General features: G+C 30.7%; 5 protein-coding genes across 11 annotated transcripts; 3 read left to right on the forward strand and 2 right to left on the reverse strand.

Annotated features, from left to right (window-relative positions):
• Nucleotides 1–62: 62 nt before the first annotated feature.
• LOC122569133 (leucine-rich repeat protein SHOC-2-like) lies at nucleotides 63–4,450 on the forward strand. 2 transcript variants are annotated; one of them, XM_043729685.1, is made up of 5 exons: nucleotides 63–817; nucleotides 1,011–2,349; nucleotides 2,484–2,659; nucleotides 2,779–2,846; nucleotides 3,078–4,450. In XM_043729685.1, the coding sequence occupies exons 2-5, from the start codon at nucleotides 1,036–1,038 to the stop codon at nucleotides 3,257–3,259; spliced, it is 1,740 nt and encodes a 579-aa protein (XP_043585620.1). In that variant the 5' UTR covers nucleotides 63–817; nucleotides 1,011–1,035; the 3' UTR covers nucleotides 3,260–4,450. The 2 variants fall into 2 exon arrangements, with proteins under 2 accessions (XP_043585620.1, XP_043585621.1); XM_043729686.1 differs by having other exon boundaries at nucleotides 63–500.
• A 150-nt stretch (nucleotides 4,451–4,600) lies between these two features.
• On the reverse strand, nucleotides 4,601–11,280 carry LOC122569136 (glutamic acid-rich protein-like). Of its 6 annotated transcripts, XM_043729700.1 has the most exons (7): nucleotides 11,264–11,280; nucleotides 9,920–10,051; nucleotides 9,703–9,782; nucleotides 6,784–7,123; nucleotides 5,696–5,995; nucleotides 5,447–5,547; nucleotides 4,601–5,374 (listed from the first exon to the last, which is right to left on the reverse strand). In XM_043729700.1, the coding sequence occupies exons 4-7, from the start codon at nucleotides 7,116–7,118 to the stop codon at nucleotides 5,238–5,240; spliced, it is 873 nt and encodes a 290-aa protein (XP_043585635.1). In that variant the 5' UTR covers nucleotides 7,119–7,123; nucleotides 9,703–9,782; nucleotides 9,920–10,051; nucleotides 11,264–11,280; the 3' UTR covers nucleotides 4,601–5,237. The 6 variants fall into 6 exon arrangements, 4 of the variants coding, with proteins under 4 accessions (XP_043585635.1, XP_043585634.1, XP_043585631.1 ...); XM_043729699.1 differs by having other exon boundaries at nucleotides 9,703–10,051; XM_043729696.1 differs by having other exon boundaries at nucleotides 7,541–10,051.
• On the forward strand, nucleotides 10,109–16,604 carry LOC122569142. Its single transcript, XM_043729714.1, has 5 exons — nucleotides 10,109–10,519; nucleotides 11,783–11,877; nucleotides 11,945–12,086; nucleotides 13,645–13,881; nucleotides 16,473–16,604. The coding sequence occupies exons 1-4, from the start codon at nucleotides 10,464–10,466 to the stop codon at nucleotides 13,874–13,876; spliced, it is 525 nt and encodes a 174-aa protein (XP_043585649.1). The 5' UTR covers nucleotides 10,109–10,463; the 3' UTR covers nucleotides 13,877–13,881; nucleotides 16,473–16,604.
• Nucleotides 15,053–18,142, forward strand: LOC122569140. Its single transcript, XM_043729706.1, has 4 exons — nucleotides 15,053–15,264; nucleotides 16,370–16,604; nucleotides 17,106–17,276; nucleotides 17,777–18,142. Exons 1-4 carry the CDS (start codon nucleotides 15,057–15,059, stop codon nucleotides 17,916–17,918), a joined length of 756 nt encoding a protein of 251 aa, XP_043585641.1. The 5' UTR covers nucleotides 15,053–15,056; the 3' UTR covers nucleotides 17,919–18,142.
• Nucleotides 17,852–22,367, reverse strand: LOC122569144 (cytoglobin-2-like). The gene is made up of 4 exons (XM_043729718.1): nucleotides 20,766–22,367; nucleotides 20,469–20,689; nucleotides 19,994–20,219; nucleotides 17,852–18,080 (listed from the first exon to the last, which is right to left on the reverse strand). Exons 2-4 carry the CDS (start codon nucleotides 20,621–20,623, stop codon nucleotides 17,946–17,948), a joined length of 516 nt encoding a protein of 171 aa, XP_043585653.1. The 5' UTR covers nucleotides 20,624–20,689; nucleotides 20,766–22,367; the 3' UTR covers nucleotides 17,852–17,945.
• Between the last annotated feature and the right edge of the window lie 223 nt (nucleotides 22,368–22,590).

Genomic DNA, 22,590 nt, shown 5'->3' on the forward strand with positions numbered 1-22,590 from the left:
AAATTGTATACAGCGCTTTAAATATACATATATATATATACATATATATATATATATATATATATATATATATATATACGTATACATTGTGTACAAAACAGAAATATAAGCCTCCTAAATAAAATGAGCTGGCCTCTGCAAGCCCTGTTTTACGTAAAAAAAATGTCTTTTTATTTTGTAGCCTTTTTATTCAGAAATATAAAATTTTATATCAATATAAATACATATATTGGTTTTTATTTTTAGCATTACAATTTAATCGTTTTAAATTATATTTGAGTTTAATATCTCATTTATAAAATTTATACACTATTTTGCGAAATGAATTCATATGCTTTTTAAAATATTGTGTGTTATTTGTAAATATTATCTAATATAACAAAAATGATCGTTGATTCAATTTTGAATAACCTTTCTGTGTAACCTATGTGATTAACCTGACATATGTAGAAATTAATGGTGAAAACGTGTTATATTGTTTACTGTAGACTGACAATTTGGTAAACTTACTAACATAATATTTTTTTGACTTCAGTATTTCAGTATTTATTTTCTAATTACAAGCTTTAATTAGTACCTAAATAGTAATGAATATTTTCGGAAATATTAAAGTGAAATCTATATAGACCTGTAATTGAAAGTGTTACTTTCTATTAGGTTATATTTATATTGAATATAACATAAATCTGTTTTCTTCTATCTTAACCAATTTAGTATATTATAATTTTCGGTTTATTAGTGTCTTTTTTTATGTGACTCATCAGTTAGTAATTAAAATTAAATGAAATATTACTAGGTACTTAGCTATTAAGTTAAGGTAAATGTTGATATATAAAAATCTAATATCTTTCTTATAGAATTCTGTATACACATCACTTGACCTTTATTTTGACCTGTTAAAAAGTTTTAACTGAATTTTATGTAACAAAGATATAGTGTAAATAATATAGTTTTACATAGTTCACGATAAATATAAAGTATATAAAATATTATTTTGAATTGTTTGTTAGAGGTAATACAGAAAGAGTGGACTCAATGGATTTGTTAAGAGACAGTGCTGCAGCAAATGAAACGTCTTCTGACAATGAATTTAGAACATCATCGGCTCAAGAAACTAATAAGCAAATCAGAAATATGACAGGAAAAGAAATTATTGAAAATATATTTTTAGCACAAAACAACTTATACAGTCTTACTAATGGATTTATTGAATACATATCAAAACTTGTTGATCTAGATTTGAGCAATAGTGGCCTTCATACTTTACCAAAATCTCTTAACATGCTAAAGAGACTGGTATCTTTAAATTTAAGTAATAATCAATTTTCATCAATCCCAAATGTAATTTGTGAATTATATAATCTTGAAAACTTATGGGCTTCTGGAAATAAAATCAAATATCTTCCATATAATCTAGGAAATTTATCAAAATTGGAGACTTTGTCTTTCAATACAAATCAATTAAAGGATCTTCCAAATTCATTTGCAAAATTAAATCAGTTAAAAGTTTGTCGTTTCAGCACCAATAAATTCAAAAAGATTCCAAATTGTATAGCCAGAGGAATGGAAAGTTTGCAAATCCTTGAGTTCTCACAAAATAATCATATAAACTTAGATATCTATCCTAAGAGTACTAATTTAACCGCATTTTATGCAGAAGAAAATGATATCTGTCCCTCATTTCCAAACTGGATATTGAGCTCCAGCTACAAGAAGCTTGAAACGGTGTCACTGAATAAAACAAGGTTTGAAACGTTCCATCAGCCAACGAAGACATCCATTTGCTATATTAAAAAATTATTTATGAAACAGTGCGATCTCAATAGCAAGACCGTTGAATTCATAATCGCTGGAATGATAAATCTTGAAGAGTTAGTACTTGGAAATAAAAAAGTGCTTTACCAAAATTATTTCTCAATTATGCCCATTAATACAAAAGAAAGACCGTGTAGTCTTAAAGAACTTGACATACAGACAGCAGGGCTTCGACAAATACCCAAAACAATAAAAGGATTTTTTAATCTAATTAACTTAAACTTAAGCTGTAATAATATTTTCTTCTTACCTAAAGAAATTTGTACTTTGAGGAATTTGGTTACATTAATAATAGACAGAAACCACTTGGCAACTCTTCCTAAGAATTTTGGAAAATTAACATCCCTAAAAGAGTTAAAACTATGTCACAATCAATTGATTAAATTACCTTCGAGTATGAAATCATTACGCAATCTGGAATATGTAGATCTGTACGATAATGAATTTGAAGCATTACCAACAATAATACTGTTCTTTCCAAATTTGAAAGGATTGGATCTAGAACAAAATTATTTCTCAACTGAACATATAGTGGTAAGAGTATAAAAGAAACACAATTTTGTAGGTGAAACGGAGCCAAATTTCATTTAAAATCAATTCAACAGTTGACTTCACTTATTTTCAAAAAATTACCATAGGTTTCCTATATTAATGAATTTAATCAATAGCAAACTAGGTGGCATCGTTACAAAAATATGAGAGCAGTTTTGAGAAATTATTGGATGGATTCCATATTTCGTAGTAAATCCTTCCGTGGACGCAAATTGAAGATATTCATGAATAAGTCAAATATCTTGCAATTCCCGAGCTCTTCTGATAGTGATTCAGAATGTTCTTGGAACTCGTAAGTTAAAAATAATATCTGCAGAAATCTTAGCTATATATGTGAATTATTGAGTAATGTATAAATCATGCATTATTACATTGAATTTTCTTTCTACTAAAATATTATTTTTATTTCAGAGCAGACAATGCATATACTAAACGTTGGGATCCTTCGGAAGATTCGGCCGACGAATTTGATCCACACGGTAAAACAAAATTATATGAACTTAATTATTCTTTTCGCATGATAAGAATTTAATTAAAATTGTATGGATGTATCGATTGTTAAACCGAATGCGTTTTAAGACACGTATGAAATTTCATTTAAAGAAGTATACTTCATCCTCATTAATTTATAAAAAATTTATATATCGTGAATAAATCATGTGTCAAAGAGACTAAAGATTATATAAATTAGTGATATATCTTATTTTCAGAATGTAAAAAACCAAAGCAACGATATTATCCCCCATTGACGTTTTATCAACCATATCAGGAAATATATCGTCCTGCGGACTTTCACGAAAGCAAAGTTCAGACACGAGTTAAGAAGATGTTAGAATGTGGAGCTATAGCTAGGCGATCAAGCTATGAGGAAGGTCAATTCGAAGATGCCTGAATTAAAATAGTGGAACGGCATCTGATTTGACGATTATACTTTTAAGACCTTTTTAAGTTAGACGTTTCTAAATGACATATTTTAAATTAAGAGAATATAGAATAATCAAATATCTTCGAAGTTAAATATGTTTAACAGGATAACCTTGTCATAGAGGATACTTCCAAAGTGTTAAATAGCTTACTGTGAGAGGAAAGAAATTTTAGTAATTGATTCTTTGACTTTTTTTTATTCTTATGTTTCATCATTTAATTACTTGCATAATCTTACTTCAATTACAGAAAAACAAATGAGGCTGTTATTGAGATCTCTAGACTAAGCAAATAATTAATTAGATTGTATTTTTATATAATTGCAATAATTGACAAAATTACATTTTCATGTAATTTTACAGAATTAATTCCGTAATTAATAAGCAATAATTTTTGCTAATTAAAAAATAAGCTTATCCGATTAAATAATTTTATAATTATTTTTAATCAATTAAATTAATTTTAATTTAAACACGAAAGTTCAAATATAAGAAAATAGTTAATGTGATTTGAACGAACTAACATTTAATTTCATGATATTTGATTAATAAGAAAGATAATAATAATAACAGTCACACTGCAATTTTTAAATAAGTATGTATACTTGCGTGAGAGAATTGACAAATATTTTTATTTCTAATTACGTTTCACAATGCGACATACATAATTTGTAGAAACAGAGATCAGTGAGTAATTTTTATCTATTCTTATAAACTTATCCATTAACATAAAATAATCAGTTTTTTTTAAAGGGATTTAATGTTACCAAATATTAGTTACTAATATGCGATTCATATGTATTATTTTTATTCTTGTTTAGTTTCTAAGATATACAATTTTCATTTAGTACAGTACAATTTAGTACAGTACATTATTCAATACAGTTCCTACATTGTGCAGTATTATTTTCAATTCTAATATCAGATATGTTCTACTCATATATTGATATATGCAGTATAGAGATTGATATTGATAAACATTTATTTCTTTGTAAATAGTTTTGATGTCAATATTGAAATGTGATATCTAGCTTTATTATTGCACAGTTAAAAGATTATCAATGATATATATACTTTATGACCGAATTTTTATAACCAAAAATTTTTCTAAACAAATGTATAAAACAAAGAGCTCTAAATACATGTCCGTAAAAATTAAATTTGCTCCTATACTATACCATACTATATATAAAAATATAATTTACAAACCATGATATTGCCTAATATTGAAAATAAAATAAAGGAAATGAGAAACACGTGTATGTACAACTAATAACGAATACATCTCTTGCAAAATAAGTCTGTTTTTCATAATTTATTTGCTCACCAACCGTAATTTGTAATGAAATTTATTTAAAAAGATATGAAACAAATTTTCCTGAATATATCATGTCTAAATTATTTGGAATGACTTAATAATGAAATTAACTAATTAATGCCTATTTTTCTTCAAAATGTTATGAATAATTAATTAAAATATTAAATGTGCATTTACAAATGCTCCACAGCGCGTGAAAAGTAAAGTTTGATTTACGGTTTTGCAGTATTAAATATATTATCTCTTATCGTTCTTTAAGAAAATTTAATTTTATCTCTTACCTATACAGATGCTATTTGCTACAACAGTATTTTTGGTAAAGACGATAGTAACCATCAATATCACAATCTCAAAAACTGATTAACGATTAATAGACTATTATTTATACATAGTTTAACTTCTGCAATAATACACATTATATAATAGTATTAATACTGGAATAAAATATATTAGCGTAGTGATACTAAATTTTTACTTTCATTAATTTTTATTATTTAATCGAATCTTAATATTTCTATGATGTTACTCTAATAAATTTTCTTATTTCCTCCTTTTTCCCCCCTCGACTATTTTAAATATTTGTTCTTAAGTAATATTTAAAGCACTCAAATAACAAATGCAATAGTAATTTATTTACATGTCTCTTTGAAACATACATTTGAGAGTTGTTTTGCTCTCTTTGATTCTTCTTTCTTCCTTCTCTTTTCTTCCTTCTTTCTCCTTGCTTTCCACTTGCGTATTTCTCTCTTCTCACGTAATATTCTGTCTGTACACACGTAACTTGAATATAACGATATACATAATACGAGTTTAAATATAAAAATCGTATTCTATTTACCTTTAGAATTCAACGTACATCTACAACATTTACATTGGTCTTTTTGAACAATTTGCGGTATTTTTTCACATTTCTTCGCGGCTACGTTCTCCAAAATTTTCCTTGATTCAGAATGAAAGGAATTGTTACTAATAACTCTATAACAAGATGCATCACGTTATTTTAAGTAAGATTATTAGGATAAACGATCGTGATACATCCTGCCTATATTCAAATTCTATCGTACCAGGATTCCTCCTTTTTACGCACTTCCTATCCCGATTTTCCTGATCCTTTTCCTTTTTCTGACAGCTTCTCTGAAAGAAGCTGAACCGTTGTCTTTTCTTTTCTTCTTTCTTCGGTTGATGCACACAACTCACACTTTTCATAGAATCGTCAGTACAAATTCGATGATCCGCTACGTAATGTGTTTGATAATTTCGATCATATATTTCACATTTTCCTGTGCAAGCTTCCTCAATATCCGAACAAGCACATACATCTTCGTCGTTCCATTCCAAGCAATCGGTGAAAGTATCCTTATCCTTTTTATTTTCGTCCCAGACGTACCTGAATTCCGAATATACAAATAAAAAGAATTTATAAAATATCATACTGAAACTAACCGAATATCACACATTAAATCAATTTATGGCATTATGTAAAATTATTTATTTTGCAGAACTATCTCTATGTTTTAAAGAGATTGGTATAGATAGGTATGCTTTTTCTAAAATTAATTCGTCTCAATTGATTATTGTATACAAGATACAAGAATGATGAACAAATTTTGTACATCGAAATTAAAAGAACATACAAAGTAAATTGCTGTAGTTGCAGTTAGATCAGGAAATGATCAACTTGATAATAAAGGAAAATATGTACGTTGACAAAAATCTACGATCAGATTACGCTTAGGTTTCTCTACGATAATTACTTGAATCGCGTACCGCGTGCCTTCGGAACATTTCGCTTGTAATAGATGTAAACAGCGACAAGGCAAATGATAATAAAGAATAGAATGAACAAAAGTAAACACCAGACCGATGTGTGCGCGATGGAAATAGTCTTCTTTGAGCAATGATTTTCTTTCTTTTTTAATTTATGGTTCTCCTCGCTAAAAGAAATGAGAATTACAAGCTTGAACAACATTTATTACGTTCGAAGTATATTTAATTGCAAAATAATAGATTGAAAGTAGAAACTAATCGAAAGTTTTCGACAGAAAATTGTTGCCAATGATTGTACTAATTTTGTTGGCTTGAATAAGTAAGATAGTTTCCTGAATTATAGTTGGCAATTATTTCATTATATGGTTAATCATTCTAAAGAAAGACAATTAAATTGAAAATTCTTACAGCGCAGTATGTGCCGCTGCTACCATTCCCTTTTGAACTCTTTTGTTTTGCGTATTTCGATCGTATTCTTTATGTGCATGACGCACACGTTTTTTCTTTTCCTTTCTCTTTTTCTTTTTCTTCCTCTTTGCATGATTGCGTAAATTTTTGCCCGTTTCTGAAGCATGCCTTCTCGACAATCCGTGTCCTAGAAATCCTAACGTATCTGCCGTATCGTAATCCCCTGTGTTAAGGGATTTGGTCAATCTGGGATTTTCTCTCACATACTTTGCCAGATCGGGTCGTCCTAACCATCTTAACGTCATTTCCATCGCTGCCCGTCCATTAGGTATCATATTTGCTACGAAAAATTTCATTGTCTATGTCGTTTCCTTTTAAACTTTATTTTTAAGAATTCTTTAAAATTTAAACAAAGTATTAACATTACGCGTATATCGTAATTTGAATTATTTATCGTTTCATCATTCGTTATTCTAATTTAAATATCTAAAATCTTCGTTATTGTAGTATAAAGGATGATTAACTATATTTTTCGCGAATGTGTTCAAACTTAAAGAAATACCAGTTATATTGTATAGAAACTGAGAGGATCATATCCACGCTTCTTTAATATAAAAAATATAATAAAACAGCATAATCGAATAAAACAGTTTCATACGATATACACATAACGAATACTATACTATAAAAATAGCGGTTTAATAACAGATTCTTCATCGGTTAATTATTTAAGTTAATTCCATTTATTAGGTTTTACTTGGAAAAACATTGTCCCATTGTTCAAGGTCAAGAAGACATTCCTTCGACGTAATTGGCATACGACTTAAGTCATCACGTTGAATCTCGTGTTTTCTCACGTTACGTTCCGCTCTTACTGGAGTTATTTCGTATATAGCTTGTATAAGTTGCAAACATTCTAAGGGGTTTAATTTCTGTGACAGGTAGACGAGCTCGTTTTCTTTTATATTGGCGATACATCGAACCAAAAATTTGTCCTTGTAAAACAATATCATCTATCTTACACAGTCTCGTTTTAAAGGATATTTATTACAAAAGCATTTCAAAAGCAACTAATTTTTATAGTACTCTCTTTAAGGAAACTATCGAATATTCCGCATTAATATTTTGCTAATATATTTGTTCCCTTTTCCAAAAGATTTGCACGCTTTTATAAGAGTAGAGAACTAATATCGGGAAGATCACAGGTTGGGCTTCTAAGAAAAGAAAATTTCTCAAAGGACACGAGCATGATATCGTGCAGTTGAAAAATCATTTGATTATCTTCACACTGTCTTATCAGTGTATCGTCAACGCGTTCCATTGTATGATAAGATAAGATATTGATTTGTGCTAAATCTTCCAAAACCCCTCAAACTCCTTCTACATAGATGCTCACCTTATTCTCCGCTAAAACCACAATCAAAATGTAAATCGAGCATACAAGTTTCATTCTAAAATGACCACAGGTGAAATTCACTATGAATCGGTGAATTACATTTTGCTGTCAGACGAGAAAATAGTCGTTTCAATGCTATCGATTACGAAGCGACTATGACATCTTTCTTCAGCCCCAAATGTTTTAATGGATCAATTCGAAAGATGATCTCTTTGACAAATTATTTAATCGTGCAACGTTAAACACTATATTCATGGCACACGTATGAGCGTTTGTGAGACACATTAACTTGAAACATGAAGTTGGATGTAAAAAATATTTCAGAGTATTATGTTTGTTCTGTGTCGCTGTTCTTGTATAGTTAATAAACTAAGGACAATTCTGTACCACTCTTTTACTAAATAGAATTGTCAGTTATGTTGAATAGTCTGTTAAAGGAAATATCATTTCTAAGGTTCCATCCCTTTTATTACTTCAGTGTTGCCTCGTTCTTTGATAATGCTATTTCTCACACCTTCTGCTATCTTAACCAATCAATTCTACTTATTACAGAATATTGAGAAGATTTGACTTGAACATAAAAATCATACAATCGATATTACTTTTCCGAAGACTGTAATGAATTAACGTAAAGCATGTAACGAAACTGTGTTAATTCGTCGAAACTCTCGATGAATTTAAGAAACGTATTGAAAGATGCACTGTTTCTTCTTCTGCTCAACCTTACCTGCTCCTTCCTCCAGGTATGTTGTATTTATTTTTAGGTAGATTGTTCAAATAAGACATGTTATAAAGCAAACAAAAATTCTAATTGAAATGATAAAATAACTTTGTAATTTTATGAATTCATATCTTCGTTTTGTTGATGCGAAAATAATTGTTACGTAAAGCATAATCAAAACGATTATTCTCATTATATAACCTGATCCTCTTTCGATCTCATTATCGCCGTTAATCCAACGTTTTCCCAAATATTCATCGAAGAATCAAAATGCTGCAAATCGTTCGTTATCTGTTATAATTATTCTTAAACGAATCAACATGACAATTTTGTCTTAAACAATGATCGAAGAGTGAAAGTCAATAAGACTGTAAGTCCCACAACAAAAATTTTGTGGAAAACAACGTCTTGCTTGCCAAAATGTTAAAAGGCTAAATGTTAAAAAGGCTACGATCGCCAGTACCCGCGACGAGTGATGAAAATAATAATAACGTCTTTTCGGAATCAAAGACGCAATGCTTACGTTCGAGCACGAGGAAGCAGCTCGTTGGCACATGGCATCTTACAATCTAATTTAAGAAGCCGACCGTGCAATGTATACGAAATGCTAAAAACGAATTATGGTGATAACGTTTCTCTTCGTATTTACTGAGCTTTTTTAGGAAAGAAAAAATTTTTTTCAAATGGCACTTACACTCTTTTTTACTCCCACTCTTCAGTTATGATACAGGACAATGTACAAACACAGTTGAGATTGTCAACAATTACAATGTATTGCTTTTTACTTCGCAAAGATCATTACCGAGGTTGATGTACCAGAATTGCAGCTGTTAGCGTCAAATTTGAAGCCCGAAGAGTGTGTGAAGCTCGTGTCCTTAGATTCTAATAGTAAGTAAATATTACATTCGCGAATTAACGCTATACCCTGTATACCTTTTTATACATTTTTCCGAGGAATAGAAATATTATAATGGTAACTCTTATTTTTAAATGTAATTAATTACAATCCCAACACATACCTCATACGTATAAAATATTTTTGTTGTATGATTGCAACTAATAAATCGCTTCTAATGTACAGAAGTTTCTTATGCCTATGCGTATATTACGTATAAATGTTCCATAGTCGATTTTTTTTTTCTATTAATTTGCTAAAACATTTCCAAGAAATATTTATACATATACACAATAATATGGAAAATATAGCTGGTGAAAGTGATATATATGATTTTGGCAAATATCATAAGCAAATATCAAGATTACTCAATTACTAAATTTGTCCGTATTACTTACTGTAAAAAGTTCTTTTCTAATATTCGTAAGGTTTTCAAACGATTAAAAATACAGTGTGTAAGGTATCGGATGATATTATAAAATATTGTAACAGCTCAACTATCGGAAGCGCAAATACAAAAGTTAGCTCGAGAACAAAATTGCTTTCGAAGACTAGTGAAATGGGTTTGTCAATTAAGAACGGTTACGAGGAACACGTATCCGATCTTGAACAGTCTTCTTGAACGCATCGGAAGGAGGGATTTAATCGCGTGTCTCGCAGAACTCAGCATGAAAACTTCCAAGTCACCGAAAGTAATTCGCGAAGCTCAGGCGGACGATTTGGAGTGAGTTATCGTCGTTTAACGAACAAAATAAGCTTTAGATATAACTCAGGCATAGTTTTTAAGAAGATATGCATTATAATTCCTCAAATAGCAATTTCGAAATTTTCAAATTGAATGACTCTTAATATTTAACATTAATTCGTGACAGTGATCAATAAGAATGGATGATAAAATGTAACAGCGATAATCGTATAAATGATTATAACGGTGAAATATAATTTTATCAGATAATTGAATTTTTATCGAATAACACCGATAATTGGTAAATAGTAGAAACGAGTTCACATCAACAATTAGAAGCTTGCTAATATCATTATAGATTTTCAAATAACTTGCCAAACTATGTACGATCAACGCTAATAAGACTTCAGCAATGAAAGTTTTACACAGTAAAAGAACAATTCGTTGTTTTCATCGACAATCGTTCACTATGGAATAGATGGAAACAGTTGCCAAAGTTAGGATTTGAAAACATATTTTTTGAAATATTTTGGAAACTAGAGGATATAGGAAATAGTATTTAGATTTTGTTTTTAGATAAAAAATTCAATCGTAAAAGAAATTTCTTTAAAAATACTCGTTTAAAAATTTGTATCTTTTTGATCATTTTTCTTTGCTGAATGCTAATCGATATTCATAAAAAATTCGCATATATATACGGTGCCGATGATTATAAAAATAGCCTACGTTCAAGAATCTAAGAAAAGTGAGTTTATCGTTTATTTTTGCGATAAATCTACCTACGTTACAATAATTTGAAACCATCCTTGCAAAGTAGTAGATATCGAGCCACTGCATTGAGTTGGTTGTTGCGTCGTTAAATAGAATCAAACGCAAAGCTTTAAATATCTCGAAACGATACATCTCGAATATATAACTTAGGCCATTTTCATAATCGCTGGCATATACATAATAGGGAAGAATGCTAAAACTGAGAATATAATGTCTTTTTAAATTTTTCATTCTTCATCGTATCGTCCATCGTCGTATCATATGACAATAATTATTATATATAGATAATTAAACGATTCTAACAATACCATAATATTTTCTTCGCGGAAGATCTTTTATTTTGTCCTCCGTCCTTATCACGTTACAGATAAACAATTTCGAAATTTTTTCTAAATATACTCGTGACGCAGGCGATAAAACTACAAGAAACAATACTACGCGCATTCCTAGAATACCCTTTGCGATACTACGATATACATACGTTCATTTAATTTTATCACGCTGTCTTTTTCATTCTGTAACATTCCTCAGCGAATACGAAGGAGTCGCGACAACAGCCACGCTGAAAGAGAAAGATAGTAATACAGAACCTCAACTCTCGGAGCAGATGATTCAGAAGATCAGTGGTAATAAATGTCACATTTTGGCTGTAATAACTCCTCTTTAATCTTAATGTATTACGATCGTTCGCAGGACGTACTACTATCAAACTGTCGTTGCACAGCGCAGGCATCGTTCTCGCTTCGATCATACTCGTATCTTGTTTATGTACTTTACTTATAAGGAACAGACTGATGAAACTATTCGATAGAATACGAGGGAAGAAGAAGAAAGGGTGATTATAATTATTCTAATTTGTTCTTCAAATCGATACGCTCCGGGCAATACCAAGTAATACTGAATACCAAGAAACTATTAGAACATTCGTAAAAATCTTGTATAAATCTATTATGCGTTATACGAGATATTTTGAAAATTATTACTGTAATAACACCTATAACCATCATGATCATGTAGTAAAGATTGGAACAGTTCTAAAAATGTAGCGTAGAAGCTGCAAGATATTTAGTGCAAATATATTTCACGAAGATTACAAAAGTATTTAAACAATCGATTATACGTTATATTAATAAGCCTTAATATTTAATGGGAATATCTTTAACACTAATTGTACGTCTGAGACCTGATCGTTAACGCTATGCTATTGCTATGCTATTGCCATACGCTAATATATTTGTATGTTTGCAATAAATAACTTGTAACTTCTGTATACGTGCATATTTAGATCTGAAATTTTAGCAGTACGATAATGAGAATCGTGTCGCATCAAAATGCTAATATTTCACAATGTTTTACGCAATCCATACGATACACATATACGTCAAAGTTTTCTATGACAAATATTCAAATACTTTCACGATCCACTGAACATGAAAAAGCAAATGAAAAATGTAGAGCATCATTTTCTTATACCAAGCTTAACTTCTCAATAGATCGATGCTGAAGTTTCGTTAAATACGATTTCATTCTGTACTACATACGTGCTTACTCGTGCTTACATATCAACATTGGCATTTGAACTTATCGCATTAGATAGCAAAGGATGAACAACGAAATAGAAGTATTCTTTGACAAATAATCTTTTTCCTTTGTTAATGGAATGATTGTTCGAAATGATCGCCTTTGTTCTGCCAATATTATTGTGCCATGCTTACAATATTTTTGTGAACGCATATCGGAATATTTTCCATCTTCAAATGTTTAAATACAGAAATAATTTTCTTATTAACTCATTCTGATTCATACAGTTAACGCGTCACCACGAGGAAAATTCTATTAGAGTTAAGGCCGAAAATTATGATAACTGAGCTATTTGACCATTATAAACGATTCAACGCGAGTAAATATTTAATAATTTAATAACAAATTATTCAAATTATTTTAAACTTAACCAATGTTTTTATCAAAGTGTAGCGATAATAATCTATCTTGTTGAAGAAATAAATTTTTTTCATTTAAAAAGTAATAACATATAGTCTGATCAACGAGACGAGACAGTAAACAAAATTTAATTGCTGCAGCTGCAACTTTTGGCTGACGACTAATGAAACGTGTATCGCTAATAATAATAGCGGCTACTACGAAGTAGTAACATAATAATAGTAGTAGCATATTTTCTAGTAATTCGAACAAATTATAGTCAAAGACGTGCATGCTCGATAAACGCGTAATGCGGATTTATTCGAAAATGAAAAAGTCCTATGCAACTACAATTGTCACTCTACATTTTGAATTTATTTTTTCATATAGATTTACTCTTCCTCTAGTTTTACCACTTATTCGAAGATATTCTACGTAGCGAACTTATCGAGTAATAATTGTTTTCTGATCAGTAAATTTATCGCGATCGGAGATGACATAGAGGATGTGTCTAGAAGTTACTTCATTCGAAAGCCACGAATAAAAAGGAAACGACCTCCGTCGTACGAAATGGTGCACACAGCCACGCAGAACACCGCGCCACCTCCATCTGTACCACAGGAACCGGAAGAACCAGAGCCGATGGCTTGTTACAGATGTTACAAGAAGAAACGGAAGAAAAGCACCAAAAGACCGAAGAGATGAAACACGTAATTAAATGTACCATTTAAGATAAACATGAAAAGGCTTCTGCATGGATTGTATAAAGCTCTCATTAATCTTTGCAACGATCGTACACTGGCTCACGAACATTTACTATAACAAGTTTTCATCAACGCGCAATTTGTTGGAATTTTGATCGTAATTATATTATTGGTCAAATTTGAAACTAATTTATACGCATAGTATGATCTCGAGAACCAGTGGATGGATTTTCATGCGATTTTCACCATTTTTAAAAAGCATTTCTCGAGTAAGATTCAGGTTCGTGAAACGTTACCCTATGACAAAAGGAAGCAGGAGTCGAAAATATTTATAAACCAGAGACAATTTACGACCATTCGCAACGCAACGGTGACCTTCTACGTTGGAATTGTATTTTGTTTAGAATCGCTGCCACTATACATATAACGAGGTCATGCGATCCCCCCTCTCCAAGCAGCGTCTTTTTCTCTTCGGCATACGGCATGTCAGAAACTGCTTCGCGACGATATTGTTTCACGGACTATAAAACGTTTACCGAGCCAATAGAAATTCACAAAATCGTCGTTCATATGATCGAAAAAGATTGTATTAAGGTTCAGGACAAAGACCGATCATATGAGCTGGTTAGAAAATATATGTAGAAGCGACAAGATATTTATTGCAAACACGCACTTAGTAACTTAGCATACAACAGCAATGGTGGTTTTAAATATACGATTAATGCTAGAGATGATCTCATTAAATACTGTAGTTCCCTAATATAATTAATAATTGACCGTTTAAATACTTTCACGGTCTTTGCGAAATGTGTACTTGCAACAAATATTTTGTGACTTCTATATCTCTCCATTTTCAGGTACATTCCAAATTTCACAATTTTTTTGTACAACTCGCGTATGTCCATAAAAAGTTTCTTTAAATATCCAGGTACTTCCATGAGTCACTGTGTGTCTATTTCATAAAATAGATTTTGTCATTCGACCATGTATAACTCCAGCAATTGCAAATTACCGAATGATGAGCGAATCGTCCGAAATTCGTCAGAGTTGATCCGTCTTATTCGAAACTCGTCGAAGTCCGTCAGCCGTGAAATTCGCCGAAGTTAATTTCTCGCGAAACAAAACAAAGAACGGTCATTTTATGTCGCCGTTTCGAGACGTTTCGTTTCGTGGACCTCGCAATGAAAGAATTATCAAGGACGCACAAATGGCCCACAAGGTTAAGCCTCATCGTTATTCTACTGCGATACGATGTCTTCGGCACGATCGACGTCAATTTAAACGAGCTGGAATATTTAGCCGCACGACTTAATCCTTTCGAGTGTCGACGCTTAATAGCTGCGCTTCATTATATTACTTACGATCTACCGAACAATCTCGCAGCTGCTGGTAAATAGGTCAATGATCGAATAGAATACAATAGCGACCATATCGGTTCTTCTTATTGGAAGAAATATATTGTAATTGTAAAATCAGTCGAAAATTGAAGTATATCCATCTCGAGTGGTATAATGAAGAGATTGATAGACACGTCAAGAAACATAAGCTTCGATTTTAATCGAGATTTACTTACTAACTTCTTCAATTCTTTCTATTGCTTCTAGGTGGGATTCAAGTCGGCAGATTGTTATAACTAGATCGTGAAGCGAATATTTATTTATTTTGTACGTATATGAAATCACGTAGAATGTACATAATACTCAAAAATACTCTCGTGTAACATCGGACACGTAAAAACGATAAAAAAGAGTTCGTATAAACGCATGCCTTATTTGATTGCGTTTGTGAGCTATAGCAAATTTTATGTTGGAATAATTTGCGACGTTGACAGCGTCGAAATACTTCGCGAGAGAATCGAGCAAGGCTTTCAGAAAATCAAAACCTGGAGAAACAGGAAGGGTAAGAATGGGTCAATGGGTAAAATGTCGCTGGGCTTGTGTTCGAATGCAAGAAGGGCATTTTCAATGGGGTATACGAATTTCTTTTTATCGTTCATGTGCAAAATCTATCGCCGAAGTAAGTCCCCGATGCTATAAGACACCCTGTATTTAAAATATCCAAAGTAGATATAGTATAGTCTAGTTCGTTATAATATTTAGCGAGTGATACAAATTTCTGCTTGTGTTTCAGTTCTTTAATCGTGTTTATAAAGATGTAAATTTGCATAAACATCTGCGATCTAGTTATGACTACGTTCGTATTTACGATAATCTATCTGCTTGTTTTAATTCGAGATAATTCTGAATTACATTTCGAGTCAATTAAAAGTACTTCAATAACGATTACTCCAAAACAGCATATTGTGTATATTTAATATTATATTATAATACTAATGCTAATTAATTATTATATTTACTATATTGCTATATATTACGATATTAGTATTATAATTATACTAAATATAATAATATTATATGTGTTATACTACTTCCATTAAAAATAATAACTCGTTTTTAATGGCTGATTGAATACTATTGATAATCTTGTGAGGAAGAACGTAACGTGGACGACGATATCCCTTGCATCCGCCATCTTTTACACTGGAATAGTTCTCCAGCTGAAGGCAAAGGAAACACTCACGAGATTTTAACCCACAGACTTCGTCAAATAAATCGAAATGATCTGGCAGACTGGTTAGGAAAATCCTCGTTCGTGCAAATAGGGAAAGATCTCGACAGGGCACTGGTAAACACGTTCGATGAACTCGTCAAAGAAGAAACGGAATTGCCGTAAGTTTCGTGTAATTGTATGAAGATGAACGACTTAATCTTAATAATCTTGATGAAATTTTTCTATTACCGTTTAAATAACGTTTGAGTATAACATATCGGTTTAACAAATTTTTCTTTCGATAGAATAAAACACGCTTTAAGTCTCACAGAATACAAATACTAAGTTCCTTTTCTTCATCTAAATAAAAATTCCATTTAGTAGGACCGAAGAAAAATCCTCTCTATAATACTATCATAATGTAGTTTTATACTTTATTTTAAGTAGACACTATTCCGAAATTATTTTCATATTTTATAATCAACTTGAGAATATCAATTATACATTCTTTTACAATCTTGAACTTTTAGTGTATCATCCTCAACAAATAAAAAATATGAATTGCCATCACCTCTATATCTATTTAATAAAATGTAATGTTTCTTTAAAAATAAAAGCATCATAACCATGAACAGTCTTGATTGCCAGTGGATTTGCATTTATCGTTTCAAATTTCACAGTCATCCAGTAACGCTTGAATCGTTCAAACGCCATGAAGAAGAAGATCCTTGGCTACAAATTGATGTTATTCTCATGGCAACCTTATTAGGACTACTAGGAACCCTACTGACACTGATATGTTACACAGTATTGCAAAGGATCAGACAGCACTTTCGCAAAACCAAGTACAAGTACGATTATTATTCGATTATCATTTTCCGCATATTTTTGCCGTGTTATAGATACCAATAACAAAAATTGTCCATTTGTTTCGTGTTTCGTTTTACACAAATATATATATGCAGGATGCGCAAAAAAAAATGGGGAAAATACTTTGACATAGTGTAATACTCATGAAAACAAGCAAAAAAAGGTCTTAATAAACATGGGTAGAAAAACTATTAATTTCAATGCTACGAAATATTTTTCTCAATAAGACATTACCTCTACGGTATATAATCATATGCCTCTCGTTCATTCAACACACACTTCGACACATTTTTTCATACAATTGTGTACACGACTATTGTTTTACTTATATACTATACTTTTGTACATTAAGCGATAACTATGAAACGGATAGTTTTTCAACCCATATTTATTGAGAGATTTTTCACGAGTATTATATACTCCTAAAGCTTTTCCCCGACTTTTTTTATGCACCCTTTATATATCCGTGCTTAATTTACAGAAAATTAAAGCAGCAGGAAAGTGAAGACGAAGAATATAAAGTGCAAAGGGAAAGAAGAAAGAAGAAATACACTACTGAAGCAAGCAATGTAGCTACTGATTATATACATCCAGATAGCGATAGCGATACGGATGCTGATTAAAAAAATCGTTTAGTGGTTATACACTTGCTATATCATATCTTCGCCTTCGAATATTTTTGAAAATAAGGCATCGATCGCTTTGTCCCAAGCGACTTCCAACTCGGGGGTGAATTTCGATCCAAACGCGCCCCTCATTGCGTCCAACACCACTCCTTTCAAATCCTGAAATGTAACATAATGATAGTATGTAACGATCGAGTAATAAATAATAATAATATAGAACATGTACGAAACATTTCATTCGTAAGATAATGTAAGGGCGATATTCTGTATTATTCAAATTTTTGTGTCTGAATCATGATCTCATTTCAATTTTTGACTTTTTGAGGTATAATAAATTTAATTTCTAATAGCTTTGCTATTCGAGACACTTTTAAGTTTAATGTTTTAGTAGAATTTCTATCAAAATATTGACGCATATACATAACAATCATTTCATTTTTTTTTTAACTTTAAATTTGCTAACGACAAAAAGATACAATTAGGTCAAAAATAGCTCTTATCGTTAATCATTTTGAAGAGAATATCAAACTTTAAACCCTAAGTTACCTAAGTTATTACCTAAAAAAACTGCAATATTTACTAACACAATTCAAGAATTATTGCAATACTCTGTAATTCTATAATACTTGAAGATTGAAACACGTTAACCTCGCTATGTTAATGTTGACGAGACTATTGACAATATCTTTCGTCTTAAAGATATTACCAATAACCTATCACCTTTTACACTCTGCAGTATTAAATTCGTTGACAACAATTATCGATTTGTACGGCCTAAAAATCTTCGATATCTAATCAAATAATTGATATGGTACCCAATAATTAGAAAATTATCGATAACAAAATATTAAATTAATATATTAATATTAAATATTAAATGATTGAAGAAATAATCGATATTGAATTATTTCTATTTGAAAACGCTTAACGTTCTATCTTACTTCGGTTGTCGATACAACGTCAGTCTTGGTCTTGAAGCTATCATTATCAACGCGAACAACCTTGCTCGTCACATCTTAATATCCGGAAGTCTGCAAGCTATCGTTGATGCATGTTAAAACCATCCAAGACTTCCGGTTGCAAGTTTTGACCTTGTAGAAAAATGTTTCGTCAGCGTCATTTCAGTTTCAATGCATTTAAAGTGGCAGTCTTAGTGAACGATAGCGCGGATTGTAGGGTCTGATATTTTCCTCCCATTTCTTACAGTTAATAGTAATGATATTCTACAATTTTTCGATGTGGCGATAGACTAATTTGTTTTTAATAGTTAATTGCTTGCATACTTAAAAAAAAGCAAAATGTGGAATATACTTAGAAGAAAGAAGAATTATTATATCAAAAAAGGAGTAATTATTCTATATTATCTCATCCTATGTGACAAAGATAAAAGTCAATCAAACTCAAAATTAATATTTTAACAAAAAATACTGATATCGATGAATAAATCAAATTGTGATTGGTTTTATCATCTTCTATTGATCATCCATACCTTTGCTGTTACGTATACGTATAGCGATAATGATGTCATACGATATTCAGCGATAAATGATGACTTTAAAGTTTTGTCTCTACCGAAGGAACATCGACGACTATCAATTTGCGCAATTAATCTAATCGAGTTTTTATATCTGATACATAATGATAACATTGCAAGAGAAATATTTTCGCAATATTGAACGGCGATATATTTGGAGCTAGAATTAAGGTACACGTATAGCTCAAGAGGAATATTTATAATACATTGCACTATATCATGCGTTTATTAAAAAGTACAAGAGGTAAATTAAGAAAAAAAAAAATTTGTGTTTTTGATCTTAGTACACGGACACTCTACACAAAGATAATAATTGTTTGAATAATTTTAATTATTTTATCATCCTCAAAATTTAATTTATTCTACGTTATTGTCAATCTCTATGTTATTTAATAATAATACGACAACTACTTCACCAATTACATTTAATAAATAAATTATTAATGAGGGAATTCATAAGTTACACAAGTAACGTTAACAAGATTAAGAATAAAAAGCTTAATCGGACATGTAGTAGTTAAAAATAAGACAGACTTACAATAAACTCTTGTCTGCCCTGACCACGTCGTCCATGTCTCTTGCCAGTGGTATGCAATATCGCATCCATCAAGTCAATATCATCCAAAGCATCGATCGCATCGTTCAATGTACTCATAATACCCTGACAATGAGCGTGAAACTTTTTATTACCTACTAAATCATCTGCCGGAATATCCTTAAACGGAGGGAAAGCTCTATGATGCTGAGGAAATCTTTTAAAGTAACTGAAACAAAATAATCCCGTATACCTATACGTGACACACGCTTCATCGGACAAGAGTTTCCATATTAAAATTGTATCACATTATCTCTTATATGGTAGTATAAATATTTCAACGATCAATATTTTATCTTATCGTTAACACAGTGATCAAATTTCGACTCTAACAAGTATTGCAAAATGTTATAACATTGCATAATTAGCGCCAAAAAAAAAAAAATGATGCAATACGTATTTATATACATTATCTTACCTTATCATAATATCTACGCCAACTTTTACCGAATTAGCACGCAATACACCCCATGTTTCTCTTATAAGTCTCTTTTCTTTATTAGTCAAACCAAGTTTCGGATCTAAAACGTCATCGTCTGGATTGCCGAGAAAATAGGTTAGCACAGAACCCATTTTAAAAGGTGCCTCGTACTTTCTTTGTTGTCAGCTTTATCTGTTTACGATCTTTCTATCGACACACTGTAGTTGGAATTTATTGTATTATAACTTCATTATTATAGTATAATCGATTTATTATAGCGAGTATTTGTTGTACCTTCAGAATTGTGTGCTATAACACTACACGTGTCACATATATGCGTCGACTGGAATATTGCTAGTAATAGATTATTACTAATAAAAATCAAGTAACATACTACTTTGTCTTTTTTTTCGTCTTTGATTATGCAGATAGATGAAGATATTGATAATATGTAATCGTTTATTTCCACTGATGACTGGAAGAGTTGCTTGCGTAACGGTAACTCGAAAACGACTGTTCTTTGGGCCGAAGTACATGTTGCTTTTAAGTGGACTAGCCCACTGATAATGATCGTTAAAGGTAAAAATAGCAGGAACCAACTTTCAATTTCTCACGTACGATTTTGTAATGGGGAATCGCATCAAAGAAAAATGCTATTCTGTGCGAATACCGAAATATTTTGGAAAATAGCTTAAGGGCTAATAGTTTTAGAGCTATTTCTTTTAATATAAATGACTGTTTGCAGCGTTCATAGAAAATGTATAAGGAGTGTTCAAACTATGTGTAAAAAATGTATTAAAATTTATTGAAGTACCTGTGGAATTTATAAAATAAATGTATTGTATGAGATTGTGCTAAATATAACGGTAATAATAATTTCGCGATAGCCCTAATAATTGTGAACGTTCTAATACATATTACATAACAAATTTAATGCGCTATTACATAACTATACTATTATGTAACAAATATTAATATCAATAAAATAGAATTCTAGTATTAACGATACGTATGCTCTGAATTATGTTTTGATTTCATTACGGTCTTACAATTAACTAAATTAACAGTTTCAGTAATTTCTTGTCTTTGTTTATACTTTGCTATCAAGAAAAGATAAAATAAAATAACATTTTTTCAAACCAAATTAATTTCGATGCTACGTACAAATAGAATAACTGCTCTGAGGACGCTAATGTATTGCTTAATACTATTATACTTAATAATAGAGTAAAAGTAGTACGCCAATAATATAACTGTCCAATAATAGCCTTGTCCAATAATATAACTATCATGCTTTTTTGACCGCAGCACAATCTGAGCAATTATTACATTGAACATTCAGAAAATTCAACTATAATTCTTTCTGAATAAGGAAGTGGTTTTATTTAAATCTGCAAGCAAATGAATTACGTACACTAATTTTATGCTGAAACGTATATATTGATTTTTCCGTTTAAGTCTTGCTGACTTGGAAGAACGAAGTTATAGTTATAAAAGCATAAAGTTAGCAAGTAACAAGAAATCTCGGCGTAACATTTTAAGATATATTGTATATACCTAACGGAAAAGAATATATAGCAGTAACTAATATGGTTGACTTGGAAATATCTAATTATTATAAGAATATAATTTCAAAATTAATTAATTAATTTTGTAAAATTATGTAGACTTATGATTTGTGACACTACAATCGCCATTGAAAGACAGTTAAATATTTCAATTTCTTCAAACTTTAATTGGCATTTACAGCTTTTCTGTTTGATAATTAATCCTACCTATGGAGAATAACGAAAAGGAATATTCTCGCTTTATAGAGAGTCTCATTAAATTACTAGCCATGTCGATGAATTACCCTAGAGAATGATAGTTTTTAAGGCGATTTCATTCGAGATAAGAACATCTAACATCGAAGACGATGTCATCTATCCAAGAACTATATCTGATAGATAATGATAGATTATTAATATAAAAATTAACGTAGTGTATAAAATATTACTGATAATACTACTGAGTATAACGATACAATGAAACAGCGCGTTCTACTATAATAAACAATATTATCTAGGCAAAAAGTAATTGATAATTTTATTGTCGATTATATCTATCATATATATCATAG

The sequence above is a fragment of the Bombus pyrosoma genome, linkage group LG7 (assembly GCF_014825855.1).
Source record: "Bombus pyrosoma isolate SC7728 linkage group LG7, ASM1482585v1, whole genome shotgun sequence".
In the NCBI taxonomy this organism is placed as follows: Eukaryota; Metazoa; Arthropoda; class Insecta; order Hymenoptera; family Apidae; genus Bombus; species Bombus pyrosoma.